Consider the following 16345-nt stretch of genomic DNA (forward strand, 5'->3'; position numbering starts at 1 on the left):
TGGATCCATCACAAGACAGGAGAGTGGATGAAACCAGCTCTGTTAAATGAAGAGGATGAGTCATCTTCTGTTTGTTCTGGCACTGTGGGAAGTTTTAAAATATGTTTTTTTGTTTTTTTTGTTTTTTTTTGTCGGTAAGATAGAAACTGCAGACCTCATTCCTGTCCAGGTTACTCGTCCCTGGTCTGCTCTTCAAGGTCAGCCTCAGTTCTCAGGGTGCCCAGCGAGGAGTGCCTCTAGTTGTTGGTTAGGAAGGACATCTGGATGCCAAACTGATACCAACTTTCCCCCAAACAGGGAATCCTAACAGTTGGCCCACACTTGCAGATGGTCGGTAGAGAGACAAAGGAGGCGAAGGGAAAGGCCTCTGCTTTCCTAGGCCTGCCTACAATCCCACCACAGCTCTGCCCCCATCAGACCGGAGTCCAGCGGCTGCCCTCAGCCGCTGCTCCTTTATTACTTTTATTAGGATGGTCAGGAACGGTAGTGCAAGCTGTGCATGTCACATTTGCAAGGGCGCTAGCCGGACAGTGGATATTGTACATTTATTATAACAGTTCCTGGCAGATGGCGATAAAAGTCTTCGGCAAAACCAGTATAATCTGACAGTTTTCTAACAGATGGAAGTGAAATGTCTCGAGGAGGGGATGCTTTTGCTATTTCTACAAAGGCATCATAAGGGCTCATGGCAGCCCAGCTGGGAGGAGGCCCACAGGGAGGGAAGCAGCTGCAGATGTAGCCAGGAAGCCGAGGAAGGGTGGTGGAGATGACCATCACAGTGGCCCCAGGGTTGCTGCCACATGGACACCCCTGGAGCTACATCGGGTTTGGAGATTGTTGCCCACACCCCAGGTTTGGGCATTGGTGGGCAGGCCTCCATGGACAGCACCCACCTCAGCTCTGAAAGCTGATCCCCCTATACATGTCCCTGAGGACAGGGGCAAGGAGAAGAACGCAGAAGGATCTGGAACAGCTTGGGCTCTGAGCGGGTCTGGGGGGAGGGGTCTCAGCAGGCATCTCATCTCCATAGAGAGGGCAGTAGAATATGTCCCTGGATGAAACAGAGGGTGGGATATCTTTGCACCCCAGCACCTTTGCCCTGGTAGAGGTTGTGAATTCAAACCCTGATCGGATGGGCAATGCAAATCAATCCGGTGGGCAGCAGTGAGACACTAGGGAGTTGTGGGGACCATGGCAAACTGGGATGCAAAAGCCCATACCCCAGGGGCAGCCACTACTCACGATGGACCAACCATGTGTTAGTATGTCAAGAGCTTCACTGGAATGCAAGCTCAGTGTGGCCTGATCTTTCTGTTTTCTCAAGAGAAGCTGGGTTCAGATTTCTTTGTGTAACCATCAGATTTTTAGTATTACCAATTAATTAAAAGCAACAACCACCACACTCTGTAGGTCGGACAAAATGTTTTTGGGACCATATTCAGCTTGGGGACCAGCAGTTTTTCAACCTGTGGTCTAGAATTATGCAAACTCTCAAGAGGGGCCTGGAGAGTGCACACTCCTGCCAGGAGTGTGCGAGAGGAAAGTCAAAGTATCTTCCCGAGGCTCTGTGGGAGGGGGTCATGGTTTGGGGCTTTCGGGAGCTTCCATCCAGCCCTGAGGAAGGAAGACCTGGTTTGGTTGAGATCTTGCAAGTGTCGACAGCAAAGAATGCCAAAAGTCTCATGATGCCCACCTCCCCAGCCCACCTGGGTTCTCTTTGGATAGAGGTAACAAGAGGTGGTTAAGATTAGGGATATGGCCAGACTCTAAGCCCTCCTGGTTCCCTGTCACCTCCGGGGGCCATAATCCAAGAGCATATATGACCAGGTGGGACCAGCAGCCTCCTTAAGTTCATTATCCAGAGTAAGACAATGTGTCGTGTGTGTGTGTGTGTGTGTGTGTGTGTGTGTGAGAGAGAGAGAGAGAGAGAGAGAGAGATGTGTGTTTAAGCATATTTTCCTGCACGTATAAATTTTTAAATAATATAATATTTTGAAACACATCTGTTTTATTTGACAGTATGTTATAAACCTTTTCCATGCTATCAGATACTCATTTGGAGTCATTTTTTAATGGCTATGCAGTTTTCCATCTTACAGATGAATCAGAATTTATTTAGCCTGTCCTCTATTGTTGATATCTACGTTTTCAGTATAACCAATCACTCTGAGATGCATGTCTTTTAAATTAAATCTCTGCAAACATCCAGAATTATTGCTGCATGATAATAACTTTCCAGAAGTAGGATTGAGGTTGTTAGGCCAAAGGTATGCACATAATTTTTTGTGTGTTTTTTATTATTGAAATACAACTGACATCATCATGTTGTATTCATTTCGGGTGTATAACATAGTGATTCAACAATCCTATTCATTCTGCAATGCTCCCCACAATGAGTATAGTCACCACCTGTCACCATACGACATTATTACAGTATTATTAACTATATTCCCTGTGCTGGACTTTTCATCTCTGTGGCTTATTTCATAACTGGAAGTTTGTACCTCTTAAGCCCCTTTATCTATGTGTGCACATTTTTAAGGCTTTTGAAACACAATGAATGCCCTCCAGAACTGTTGGGCCAGTTTATGCTCTTACCCGTAGGGTATGAGAAGATCCGATCCCATAGCTATTGCCAATACTGGGAATCGGTATTGATTGGTGTTGATATAATTGTGTATATATATGATAGATTTTATATAAATAAATATGTAGAAATAATACACATTTATTACATATTATATTTATGCACATGTATATGGTAAACAAACAGTGGTGATGCTCTAATATGTATTTCTTTAATCATTAGTGCGATTGAACACATTTTTTTTTTTTGAACACATTTTCATGTTTGTGGGTTTTAAATTGCCTCTCCAAAGTGAGCTCTTCCCTGTCATTTTGAGATCACATATTGAGTTCGTATTTGGGCCCCAGTGTCTCAAGTTTTCTTCTTTCTGGACTAGGGAGCCCTGGGTCTGAGCTCTCTTCCCAGGGTCCTCCCAGTCATGGCTTCCAGGGTAGGAAGTTCTCACAGCTGCTCAGACCTAGTGGGGCAAGGCTTAGTCTTCCCAGAAGCATCCCTCTCCTTCCCGTCCTCTGCCCTCCTGCCCCTGCTGGCTAGGGCAAGGCCCCTTCCCTGAGACCGAGCCCAAGAGCATGGTGCCTGGGGAGCTGGAGCACCACCTCTGGCTGAGGGGTGAGCAAGCCTGGAGAGGACAGAGGACAAGCCTGACTGCTCCCTTTTCTCTCAGAGTCCCGGTGAAGGAAGTGCTCCCTGGCATCATTAAGCAGGGGGTTAATTGCTTAGAATCCCAGGGCCAGGACTCAGCTGGGAACTTCCTGCTTGGAATGGGGATCTGCAGAGGGTCTGCCAAGAACCCCCCAGCACCCCAGGTAAGCTGCTTACTGCCTCAAGGTCAGGATCAGGAAGGGGAAAGGAGCCAGAGTCATTGTCCAGGAGTGGGGTGGGGGGCTTCCCTCTGCTCATTCTCATTTTCTCTCTGCCTACACCGTCCACAAACCTACTTTCCCAGGGACCCGGCATGCTCTCCCCTCACATGGCTCCTTGGGTCTGCTTCTGCCATTCCCATCCCTTTTACCCACTTGTCATACAGTTGCCCTCTGTGCACCACCCACTTCTCCTAACCAAGGAAGAAATGCTACCCACACAGCACCCAGTTCTCTCCTGGGATGCAGCTATGGTCAGCGTGTACCATGGGCAGCAGGGCAGCCAGGACTGCTGTGTGCACATACGTGTGCCACACACAAGTGTTGGTGTGCCCATGTCAAACTGCTCCCCTGGTCCCACGGCCTGTCTCTCTCCCTATCCCCCCAGCAGAGCATCCCTTGGTACACCCCTGATTGCCCTCTGGCCAACTCCAGCTAAACTCCCTGCCAATACTTTTTATCACGAAAACTTTCAAACATGTAGAAAAGTTGAAAGGACTATATGGTGAATACCCATATACTCTTATTATTTGTAGAAAATTCTACCAAAATACACAGTGTTTGTTTTATCCCCTATTACCTACCTGCCCATCCATCACTGTACACTTTGACTCGGCCTTTCATGTCCCTGTTTTATAGGCATGGCTGTTCAGTGACCATCTCATCCAGCAGCAGGGGAAGTGCCTGACTGCCACCTCCACCTCCATCACCCCAGGATCCCTGGTCATACTGCAGGTGTGCAACCCGAGAGAAGGCAGGCAGGTAAGCCTCCTCACCCCCAAGGATGTGCAGGGTAGGTGGCAGCTTCTGGCAAGGGAGCCCTGGATTGAAACAGATGGACTCAAATAAGCCCTCCAGAGTGAGGATCACTCCAAGTGAGCATCCAGATCAAGTCTATTGTATTCATGAAGAAACACTTCTTTTTCTTTAAGATTTTATTTATTTATTCATGAAAATACACAGAGAAGAGAGAGAGAGAGGCAAAGACACAGGCAGAGGGAGAAGCAGGCTCCATCCAGGGAGCCCGACTTCGGACCCCGTCCCGGGTCTCCAGGATCACACCCTGGGCTGAAGGTGGCGCTAAACCGCTGAACCACCCAGGCTTCCCTTTTTTTTTTTTTTTAAGATTTTATTTATTTATTCATGAGAGACACAGAGAGAGCAAGAGGCAGAGACACAGGCAGAGGGAGAAGCAGGCTCCATGCAGGGAGCCTGATGTGAGACTTGATCCGGGATTTCAGTATCATACCCTGGGTCGAAAGCAGGTGCTAAACCACTGAGCCACTCAGGGATCCCCAAGAAACACTTATTTAAGTAAATATTTGTTGAATGTCCATCCTGCCAGCCTTGTTCCACTAGGGCAAGGACTGTCAGTCTTGTGTCCCTACAATACTGCATCCCTATCCCCTGACAACCGCCACAGCCAAACTCGTGTTGGCTTTTACCAAGAGCCCATGCTAGGAATTTTACATAGATTGTCTCATCTTATCCTTGTGCCACCCAGGGATTTGGGCCCTAGTACCCTCCCCATCTTAGAGGTGAGTAAACCGAGGCTTGCTGATTTTAAGAAGCAGGTGTCAGATGAAACATAGTTGGGAAGGGGTGAAGATGAGATTCAAACCCAGGTCAGTGTGACCCCTAAGCCCAGAGTATTAACCAGGAACACAGTAGGTGCTCGATAAGTATTTCTTGATTGTGGCTGCTGGGAAACTGAGACCCAAATACACCGATTTCCAAGCTGACATGACAGCCTCACGTGAGCACTGCCTTTTCCATTTGTCAAACACTCAGCCATCCTGTCTCCATGAATCCTGGGAGACAGGCCAGGCCCACCTGTCAAGAAATAAACTGATGTTCCAAGAAATGACATCACTTGCTCAGGATACACAGCAGCCCTGGGAGTCAGCCCAGCTCCCTCCCTGGCTGGGAAAGAGCCCCTCTGCCTGAGGAATGGGGACACAAAGGCCAGAGGTCTGCTCCAGCCTTCCACTGCCCACCCCGGTAGCCCTTCCTGTGCCTGAGCCTGGCCAGCCAGAGGGACGTGCAGGGGCCAGGAGGGCGCCTGGCTCTCAGACTTGGCCTGCAGGGTTTCCTCCCACCCTTTTCCTGTTTGCCTGGGGCAGCCCTTTCTGTAGAGATGCCTGGCAATTTGTTATGCCCTCTGGAAAAGCAGCCAGATCCTCTCCCTCCAGCCTGTGTGTGTGTGTGTGTGTGTGTGTGTGTGTGTGTGTGTGTGTGTGTGAATTGTGTGCCATGATCTGCTCACTGGGCCTGCTGGACACTTCTGAGGGGCTTCTGATGGGCAGAGGAAGTCTGTCCTGCCCCCTCAGGCTGCCTGCCGTGTGCCCCTGCCCTGCTGTGAGGGATGGCCTCAGGCTCTCCTTCACTGGGGGCAGCAGACCTCTCTAAGGGTCAGGCTTTGAGCCCCCTCCCCTCCCTGCTTGCCGAGGCCAAGCTAGGAAGTAGTTCCTGGGGCAGCCACCACTCAAATAATTCTCTGGAGCTGAAATATCCATCCCCCTCTATGCTGACCTACCTCCACCTACTCTGCTCCTGCAAGTCCTCCAGGCCCCAAGCAGCATCCTAGGTCCCAGGGCCTCTCCTCCAAGAGGATAGGATGAGCAGGTCTCCCACTGCCAGTGTCTTCTCAAAGCTAGGCCTCCTTTCTTGGTCCCCCTTTGGCTTCCAAGGCCACTGGGCATCATGTATCCGAGAGACTCTGTGTCCTTGAGCCAGTGCGATGGAGTCAGCAGACCCCAGCCCGGCCACCTCTCACCTCTCGGAGCCTCGGGCTCCTCCCTGCCCGCCTTGCAAGGCCCCTGCTTGAAGGGAGGCTGACGAGACAGGAGAGTGCCATGAGGGACACTGTTTGACCAGGCCCAGGACAGAGGGCCAGGAGAGTGCCCGATGGCATGGGTAGGAAGTGGGAATCCTGCAGTTTGGAGAGCACCTCCAGGGATTGGGCCCTTCATTCATCTGCGCATTCACCCTTCATAAATAACACCGGGCTGGGTACCCGCCTGTGCTAGGGAGCGTGCAGCTCATGTTGGCCCCAAGGCAAAACAGAGGACATGCCCCAGCAATGCCCAGGAGGGGAGAACATGGCCAGCCCCTCCCAGGAGGTCAGGGACAAGAAGAGCACAAAGCAACAGGATGCTGTGAGTTTCAGAGGGACCAAGGCCCTCCTACCCACTGCTCTAACTTTTAGGCCAAGGGCCCCTCTCTGCTGGGGCCATATGGGCACCCCACAGGCCCACATTCCCAAGAGAAGTCTGCAGCTCCCCACATCCCTCCTGGGTGCACCTCCCAGGCCAGTTCCCTCCTCTGCCAGCCCAACCCCTGCAGACCTAGGCCTGGCCCCACAGCTGGGTGCAGCTCAGCCCCTTTGCAGGCATTCCAGCAAGCACATGGCCCCACTTTCTCCAAGTGGGGGGTCGAGGGGGCTCCATGCATCAGTCTGAGCACTCCCCACTAACTGTGGGGAACAGCAGAGACACAAGGAGAGGAAAGATGGACAAACAGATCTCTCTCACTATTTATTCTTTCCTGAGCCTTGCAGCCTGGGCCGGCCTCTCACCCTTTCTCTGGAGTGTTCCAAAGGACACCCTGTCCTTCCCCCAGCACCTCCAGATGTTCTGCAGGAACATGTCTTTTCCCCTTTGTCAAGCCTGGAGAAGGGGAGATCCAGGAGGGGATTGTAACAGGGACCCCAGGCCTCCCACCATCCTACTGGCCTTACCCCTCATCACTGCAGACATGGGGGCCAGTTCCCATTTAGGGCTGTCGGTCACCTGACACACAGGTACAGCCAACAGGGAGGGGTGGGGTGTGCTGCAGGGGTGGGTACACTGTCTGGGGCAGGACCTTGGTAAACGGAGAGCAAGAGCAGGAGCTCAGTCCCTGTTGCCCCCGTGCTGCCAAAGACACTGGGCCCGTGTCTAAAGAGAACCCAGAAATACAGATTTCTATGTGACAACTAAGCCAGATTTTAAACAAACACTGTACTGGCCAAACAAAATACATCCCTGGGTCAGATTCATTCAGCCCACGGGCCTCTGATCTAGACTCCATGCTGCACTACAGAAGCAGTGTGCATCGGAAGGGAAGGGGTTTGAGGCCATGTGTGGGGTCGGGAGCTCTTGTGAAAGGGACACAGTCTGCTCTAAATGAGAGGGGGGTGTCCTAGGGCCATTTACATACATGTCAAATGAAGCTCTGGACATTATTATTTTTAATCACTGTGTTTTCTTCCCGGTCCTTCCCCCCAGAGGTGGAGGAGAAAAGCCTCTTTCATCCAGCACTCAGTCAGCGGCCTCTGCCTGGAAGCCAAGCCCGCCCAGCTGGTGACCAGCAAGTGCCAGACCGACGCCCCAGCCCAGCAGTGGCAGCTGTTGCCGCACACATGACGGTAGCCCGGGGCCTCCTGTACCTTTTGCATGAGACTTTGGGACTGGAAGCGGGTTAGGGTGGGGGAATGTAAAGCAGGCCGTTCCCATCTCCTCACATTTCTGCCGGAATCATCAGCAAACACCCCTGCCACGACACACGTTTCTCCAAAGCTTGTTTGGGGCGGGCACAGGGGAGCAGGCCCTGAGCAGGCTGCCGTCCCTGCCTTGCCCCAGAAGAGAAGGTCAGGATGCTGGACTGCTGCTGGGAGAGACTGGGCAGGCCCCGTGGCCCTTTGTCCCCTCCTTTCACCCTCCTGGGGTCCTGGACAGTGTTTTGCGGGCCCTCCCCTGTTGGCTGGGGAGAGAAGGACAGAAGCCCACAGAGGGCCCCCACAGGATCACAGGGCCCACCTGTGGGATCAGCATGTGGGCAGCATGGCTGGGGAGGCTGTGGGCGGGAGCAGGGAGAGGCAGCTGGAGAACAGGAAGGAGGTCAGAAGCTCCATGGCCTGTCCCAGGCAGGTGCTGGGCTGAGTGTGGGAGGGATGGATCTGGAGCAAAGGATGAATAATTTGAAGAAGGATGTGGATGGAAAAGCAGCAGAGCACCAAAAGAATTAGTTTCTTCCCAACAACCCACAGTTCGTCCCATGCCATGTCAACCCTGGGCATTGTGCCCTGCACTCTGGTCTCCACATTCCCAGCAAGAGGCTGCCGAGGGGGTCTGCACGGGCAGCCTTGGGACACAGTTTATTAAACAGATCCCACTTCTGTTTGGCCATGTGTCAGGCCAAAACCTTTCTCTTGGGCCTTAAGACCTGCTGGTGCCCTGTTCCCTCTGCCTGAGCCTATGGTGATGACCGTGTAAGGGCAGGCAGCCACCAGTGCACCACTGAGCAGCCCCCATCGTCATCCAGACTTTCTGACTCCTGCCTTCTCAACAGCCTTTGCCTCTGTAAATGCAGCATTATGGTGTCGAGGCGGCTGGGAAGAACAGGACCTCCCTTCTGGAGCTAAGACACTCCAGAAGGAGTCACTCCCGAAGACATTAGGGAGTAAGTCCTGTGGCCTAAGCCTCATCCTCACCCCTCCCCACTGCAGGAGGGAGTTCTGAGAGGGTCAGTTCCCACAGTGAGGGGTGGGGGCAGGAGCTGACTGGCGTCTCTCCTCTGTGTGGAGAATCCCCGGTTTCTTCTCACGGCCACTGGGCTCAGGGCCTGGTCTTGGAAACGTTTCTGCTGTTCTCATATTCTCTTCCCCAACCCTACTGGCTCAGGCAGTGTGATCTTTGGCAAAAGACCAGGGATATGAGGACCCCTGGGCATCCCCCTCCCAAAGCAAATCAGCCTGAGACCTCTAGGGAGTTCATGGATTCCAGAGGGCCTGGGAATCTCCTGAAATTGTCCCCCAGATAGTGCATGTGTGTGCATATGCGCATTTTCCTGGAGAGAGAGGGTCCATGGATTTCCCCAGCTTCTTACAGAGGTCCCTGGTCCCCAGAGGATCTGAACCTCTGCTCTAGATTGGAGCAAGCTGCCATGCCCCTTCTCCCTCCCTGGCGTGCCTAGACTGCTAGGGTCCTGCTCCTCCACGTGGCCCTCAGGCCAGCAGCCCCACCTGGGGGGGTCTCAGTGGCTTCTTGTCACCCCCTGGCTCTCACTAGGCCCTCACAAGCAGTGCTCTTGTGCCCCAGCACGGGGCCCTTGGCCCCCAGGGTCACCATCTTGCATCCTCTGTCGCCACGTTTCTTCCACCCCCCATCTCTGTTGTACGTGTCTCTCCCCCTCCCACAGGCAGTGTGGACCCTTGGGGATGGGGGGGCACAGCTTCCCTCACTGAATGTAAGGGGGCTACTGATCAGAGAAGCCTCTGAGAACTCCTTGCTTCCCCCTGGTCAGACTGCGCTTGTCAGCCACCCCTTGTGGGACTCAGCCCTGGTCTATTCTTGCTTTTCCTCTCCTTGAGCAAAGCATGTGCCACTAGCTGTCCCTGAGGGCCTTGTCTTTATGAAACACACACTTGGAATAAAACCACTTCTCACATGTACATGTGCACCAGTGCCTTCCTTTCTGACTCCAAAGCCACTGTCCCCTGCCTCATGGAGAAGTTGGGGCCTCGATTCTATAAAAATGAAACTGAACACACTCAGGTCTAAGCCCCTCTTGTACCTGACGACTTGCTCTTCAGCCCATATGCCCCATGGACCCCAGGGAGCCAGCAGGTGGCCCTGCTGCTGGGCAGGGTGGGACCAGAGCCCAGGCTCCTGTGGCCTCATCGCGGGACCTTACTTGGGGCTTTGAAGTGGAAACCACAGGGCTTTTCCCAACGCTGGCCTTTTGCCAACCCTCTCTCCTTCCCTGAGTGACAGCCCTGACCCCCCCAGAACTGCCCTGCCCCACCTCTCCCACACAAGAAGGCAGTGGTAAAATGCAGGTGGGACATCTTCCTGGGTAGAAACAACAAAATAATTCCAGAAAGAGTCCTATCAGTGTAGCCTTGTTGATTGGGTAGCAGATGCTCTGCCTAATGTTTCCATGGAAACCAATAGAAGGCCCCCACCACTCCTGTGATCAGAAACTGAACCTACCCAGGTTAAAATAAACGCTGCCTCAGTGCACATCCAAACTGTGGTGGGCAGGCCCATGCGCAAGTGAACCTCTCCTGCACACAGCCATTTCTGCCCCCAGCCCCCCACTTCATCTCAGGGTCGCTCACTCGGGGTTCCCAGAACTTCTGGCCACCATGCCCCTGGCTGGTGACAGTTTTGAGCACACAGGGTGGCAGCAGAGCCAGGCGTGGGCTAACTGGACACAGGAAGCAGTTTACCCCAGAAGCCTCTGGCAGTAGTCTGTCTCCCTCGTGGAGGGAGGCCATCCCCTCGCGGCGCACATCCACTGCCCACCTCCTTCGCAGGGCCTTATCCTGGCCAAGCTGGGCCAAGCTGGGCTCTCCCGTTCCATCTGTTTTCCTTCCCAGCCTCCAAGGGCTCTGGTGCTGCTTCTCATGCTCTCTCGCCCTCCTCCAAACCTACCTCCCTGGAGGCCTAGTTTCTCTTCCACCACCGCCACTTTTTTTTTTTTTTTTTTTCTGGAAAGCAAGACTTTAGCCAGCTCCTGGAGGGGTCTGCCCAAACTCTCAGGTGGTCCTTAGCAACAACGTGCCTTGCAGAGCACAGCAGAAGAGTCTCGAAGAGCACGCAGGTGGGGAGGGCAGGAAGGGCGTCAGCAGGAGGCCAGCCTCCCATTTATCCAGCAGGGAGGGTTCCCTCCATCCCTGGACCCCTGTGACTTGGCTTCAGTTTTCCCAGAGGCTCTGCCCCACGCCTCTCAGGAGAGGGCTCTTCCGTCTGCAGTTGGGAGAAATAACATGGGTGACACCAGTCTTCCAGGGGGTCCGGCACCCCCAGGCTTGCAGAGGACCTTCCATCACCGAGCGGGGTGTGGTCCCCTCCCACCGAGGGAACAGGAGAAGAAACCAGGAAAGGAGAAGCTACAGTCGTGACATACACCGCTTCGTTCCCGACGGTGCTCCCACTGTCCCTGCTATTGCTGGGCGTCCCTGCCATGTTTGAGTCTGTTTCCTCCAGAGAGAGGGGCCCAGGCAGCTTCTCACCTTAAAATGTCTTCACTGCTGGGCACTCAGCAGAGACCTCAGGTGAGGCAGGCGGGGACCACCCTCTCCTGGGCCCACAGCTGGGCTGGGTGGGTCGCCAGGAGGATGGAGGCTCCAGAGCCGTGGGCCTGGACCCCACGAAGTGTGAGGAAGCCTGTAGATGGAGAGTGGACCTCAGGGCCCCTGTCAGCCAGTCTGTCCCCCACTCTGCCACTTACTGGCCATGTGGTCTTGAGTCCCTTACATCATCTCTCAGCCTTGGGTTCCTCACCTGGAAGAAGGCAGGTACTCCTAGGCCTGGAGGGGTTTTGGGAGGAATGATTTATTTCAGGAGTGCAGAGCATCATTCTAAAAGCCTAGTAAACATGCATTAGTGCTCCTATTAATAAACATCTTGGGAGTGCCCGCTACATCCTAAGCACTTCACCAGGGGTGGTGACAAACAGAAACAGAACAGAAACTGTCTCTGACCTTAAGGACTAACATTCTAGCAGGAGACATGGACAAAGCGGCAGGCCACCATGATACCCCATGATAAAAGCCACAGGGAATGCGGGAACTATGGGGGCAGCCAGGGGGGGCACCTCTCACTGTGGTGTGGGGGGCCAGGACTGCTGATGCTTCCAGGACAGCTGGACGGGCCCCTCGGGACAATGCCTGCCTCAGGCTAGGCCAAGGGCAGGCTGGATGAGGCTTGGTGGAAGCTAGCCATGCTAGCCAGGCTGGTGGCTCAGCAGGTTCATGCACACAGCATTGTGGTGATGTAGACCAGCCTGTAAATCATAGAAGGATTCTAGAAGGAAGCTATGGCAGCCGTTTAAAACCAAATAGACAAAGGGTGCCTGGGTGGCTTAGTGGTTGAGCATCTGCTTTGACTCAGGTCGTGATCCCAGGATCTGGGGATCGAGTGTCGCCTGTGGTTCCCTGCAGGGAGCCTACTTCTCCCTCTGCCTGAGTCTCTGTCTCTCATAAATAAATAAGAATCTTTTTAAAAAAAAAAAAAAAAAAAGAATCTTTTTTAAAAATAGACAAACTCTTGGGCAGCCCGGGTGGCTCAGTGGTTTAGCACCGTCTTCAGTCCAGGGTGTGATCCTGGAGTCCCAGGATCGAGTCCCACATCAGGCTCCCTGCATGGAGCCTGCTTCTCCCTCTGCCTGTGTCTCTGCCTCTCTCTCTCTGAGTGTCTCTCATGAATAAATAAAATCTTTAAAAAATAGACAAACCCTTTGCTTCTTTTTTTTGTTTGTTTTAGATTTTATTTATTTATTTGAGAGATAGAGTGTACAAGCAGGGGGAGCTACAGGCGGAAGGACAGGGAGAGGGAGAAACAGACTCCCTGCTGAGCAGGGAGCCCAATACAGGACTCCATCCCAGGGCCCTGGGATCAGGGCCTGAGCTGAAGGCAGACACTTAACTCACTGAGCCACCCAAGCACCCCAAACTCTATGCTTCTTGAGCTAGTGACAGTTCCTCCAGGGCTCAGTCTTCTTTGTTGAGAGCAGAGGAAGGGAGGATAATAGATGGCCTGGAGAATTTGATGATTCTTATCTGGAGAGAATGAATACCAATGACCAGGTGGTGTTCCAGAAAGACTTGTTTTCTCCTTCCTCCTTGGTTCAGGTTATCTCTGATTCACTCAAACCATCTGGAAACCGAGCCTGTCTTTCAACAATTTGTCTTTCAAATAAGCATCTCTCCAGGTTCAGCCCAGATAACCTGCAGCAATCACCTGAGGTGCTTGTAGGCATGTTTGTCCCGGGGCTCCCACCCAGACCTGCTGACTCCGAATTCCCGTGTGTGCCCAGTGGCCTAGGTGATAACGGAGGCAGGAGGCACAGCGAGTCAGCAACCCTGTGAAGCAGGAGGGAGGATTGGAGGCCCCGAGAGGAGAAGCCATGCAGGGGATACTCGGGATGAGCCCTGGCTTTGGACCTAGTGCTCCAGTATGTGACCTCACGCCAAGAAGCAGAAGCCAAGAGGAAAGAAGGCCACCCCTGCGCTCCTTCCCAGCAGCCGATACAGGAGCCAATGTCCGAGCCAGAACTGGCTCCTGAGGAGAGCAGCCAGGAGGAAGCCCTCATTTGAACAAGGAACCAGGGCTGGCAGGAGAGCCTGGGTTTCTGGATCCAGGGCTAGGAGGGAGCGTCTCCAGACGTAGCTGCTGAGGCCTCCGCTGGGCCTCTCGCCACCATCTGAGTTAGAGGCGGCCCCCGCCCCGGCTGAGGTAGGGCAGCTCGCTGAAGTGCCCCTGGCCCCGAGGCCCGCAGCACCCTCAGACCCGCCACCCACGTCGCGAGGGCTGCCCTTGCCCCCGGATGACTGCTCTCTAGAGCCTTGTTCTTCGTGGGGGCGTGTTAGGGTCACGTCAGGTCACGGTGAGCAGCGGGGGCAGCGGGGGGCAGCGGGGGGGCAGCAGGGGCTTTCTCCGGGGCGTACGGTGCGCCCCCAGCCCAGTGCTCACACCCCGCAGCCGTCAGGTGGAGCCTCGTCGCCTCATCGCCTCGCATCCATCGCAGTGGGTGCCGGGCGGGTGAGCGGCTCTGGCAGCGGTTGGAGCCCCTCAGGGCGCCTCTCGCGGACCACGCCATCTCGTACACCTGTGGCACCTTCGTCATGGCCACACCGTGCCCACGACCACGCGCTGAGCGGCTACCCCAGAGGATGTGGGGCCCAAAGAGTCCTATAAACCACCAGAGCTCAGGGCCATGGGTTGTCAGACACCAGACAGCCCGGCCAAGCGCAGCTCGCACCCGGGTCCCTCACCTGCCATCCGGCCGCACTCACCTGGGTCGTTCCTTGAGGCCTTCTCTGCCGGTGCTTGCTGCTCCTTCGCTCTCCGCCTGGCCGTCTCCGTGGCTCGGGCTACCCTGCTGCCACCAAGCAACCTTCCCAGGTCTCCGCTCGTCTGAGGCCATCCCGCCTGCTTGTTTCTTCAATGCCTTGAGGGTTCCTCTCCGGCCACAGTGGTCCCCTCCCTCCCTGTGCTGTGACGAGGACATGTCCTCTCTAGGCCTTATCCGTCCTCTCCTGGCCGCCAGGCCGCAGCCCTTGGAGAACATGACCGAGGTCCGCTCCTCCCCCGCAGCACAGAGCCCGGCTCTCGGGGCCACAGTAAATGCTGGCTTGTCCAGAGAACCAACTCCCGGAGTCCCGCTGGGCCGTTTGGTTTGGTTTGGTTCTGTTTTGTTTTAGTGACAAGGCATTTTTACATTTAGGAATTAGGACCATGCATAGAGAAAGCCCTCAATCCATGTTTGCTCAATTTTCCTGTTGTTCCTCCTTACAAGCTCCATATCTTCCCAACTCCACCCTCCCTACTTATTAGTTGTCTCCAAACCCCCGACAGCAATATGCTGGTGAGGCCGAGGGCTGACGCAGATTGAGCATTTCCTGTACAATGTGAGTAACAATTTCCTGTATACCCGACACCCTCAATGAGGTAGGTTCCAGTACGCCCACTCCATGGATGAGGGGGCCGGGGCTCAGTCAGGAGAAGAAACTTGCCCAAGAACAAATAGCAAGGTTTAAACTTGGTCCCAGAAAAGTATGTGTCATGTGGTCCCACAGGTCAGGAGCATCTGGGAACCTACTAGCAATGCAAACTCATGGGCCCCACTCAAACCTACTGAATCAGAAGCTCTGGTGGTGGACCTCGGAGGCTTGCAATGCTCACTCAAGTTTGAGAATCACTGGTTTGGTGACTGGGATGGGTGCTGGTCCCCTGAGTGGAGGGCATGGGTCACCACCTGGCACAGCTGGCCCTGTTCTGCCAGGAGGGCTGCCTCCCACAGAGCCCTGGGCTGTGATGGGTCTCTCTGGGGCAGAGGGTGAGGAGATATGAGACGGGGCTGAGGCTTGCTGAGGAGCCACATGCCACATGCCAACCTTGCTTTGTGTGATTTATGAGTTTCTGCCCCAATAGCAGCCACAGATGGCTGACATGGTTATAGAAGAGCTCCCACCCCAGAAGATTCATTAATCAAGGAATCAGTGGTGCACTCTCCCCCTGGCCCCAGCCTGAAGGATGGGCAGACATTTTATCATGAGTTATGTATGTGGTTAAGTTCTCTCCATGGACCATCTGACCGATGACATTCTTGGCCAATCCCATAACGTACTCACCAGGCACTGAGCCTCCCACATTTTAACTTCTTTAATTCTCACAGCAGCTCTGCCAGCTAAGTGTTCTCATTAACACCCCATTTACAAGTTGGGAAACTGAAGCGCAGAGAGGTTAACACCCTTCCCCAAGATTACCCAGCCAGTAGGGGCAGAGCCAGGATTTGAGACCATGAAGTCTGATCCAGGCTCCGTGCTCTACGCTGTCCTTTATTGCCTTTCACAGATGAGTTCATAGCCTCATACCAACACTCACACTTCTGGATTGTTCTGTCCCCATCTTGCACTTCAGGAAACTGAGGTCCCGTCCAAAGCTCTTAGTCTCAGTCTGGAGCCCAAGACTTGTCCCCTGCCACCCCACATCCTTCCACAGCTGGTTTGTAGAAGCCTGGGAGGGTGCCCAGGGCTGACTCATCACCTACAGATGTAGAAAAGACTGAACAGCCGATGAGCCCTAAGTCACAGGGCAAGGCATCGGGAACACCAGGACTTGATGGACCAGAGAGTGTGATGGTGCTTGTGACAGGGACAGAAGCAACTGCTGATGGCTCTGGGTGTCTGGCTCCAGGTGTCTTCTCTGGAGCTCAGGAGGGTGAGACCCTTAGCATGACTTGACCCCTCAGGCTCAGGGCTGCTTTGCCTTCTCCCTGCATGATGGCCAGGGCTTTTATTTTCCAGATGCATTATTTCTCTTCGGACAAAAGTCTTGTGCTTGTTCAGGTGGAGTTGCCTTCTGCAGATCTCTGTCACTTTGGCTCTATCCACTTACAGTGGGGGATT

General features: G+C 53.9%; 1 protein-coding gene across 1 annotated transcript in view; it reads left to right on the forward strand.

Annotated features, from left to right (window-relative positions):
* The window catches only part of GALNT16 (polypeptide N-acetylgalactosaminyltransferase 16), a 90318-nt gene extending 80438 nt beyond the window's left edge, over positions 1-9880 (forward strand). The window contains exons 13-15 of the mRNA XM_025442365.3: positions 3252-3393; positions 4087-4209; positions 7716-9880. Coding sequence (XP_025298150.1) covers positions 3252-3393; positions 4087-4209; positions 7716-7853 — 403 coding nt within the window. The 3' untranslated portion in view covers positions 7854-9880. The remainder of the gene's footprint in view (positions 1-3251; positions 3394-4086; positions 4210-7715) is intronic.
* Positions 9881-16345: the final 6465 nt, after the last annotated feature.

This window comes from Canis lupus, chromosome 8 (assembly GCF_003254725.2).
Source record: "Canis lupus dingo isolate Sandy chromosome 8, ASM325472v2, whole genome shotgun sequence".
Taxonomy (NCBI): domain Eukaryota; kingdom Metazoa; phylum Chordata; class Mammalia; order Carnivora; family Canidae; genus Canis; species Canis lupus.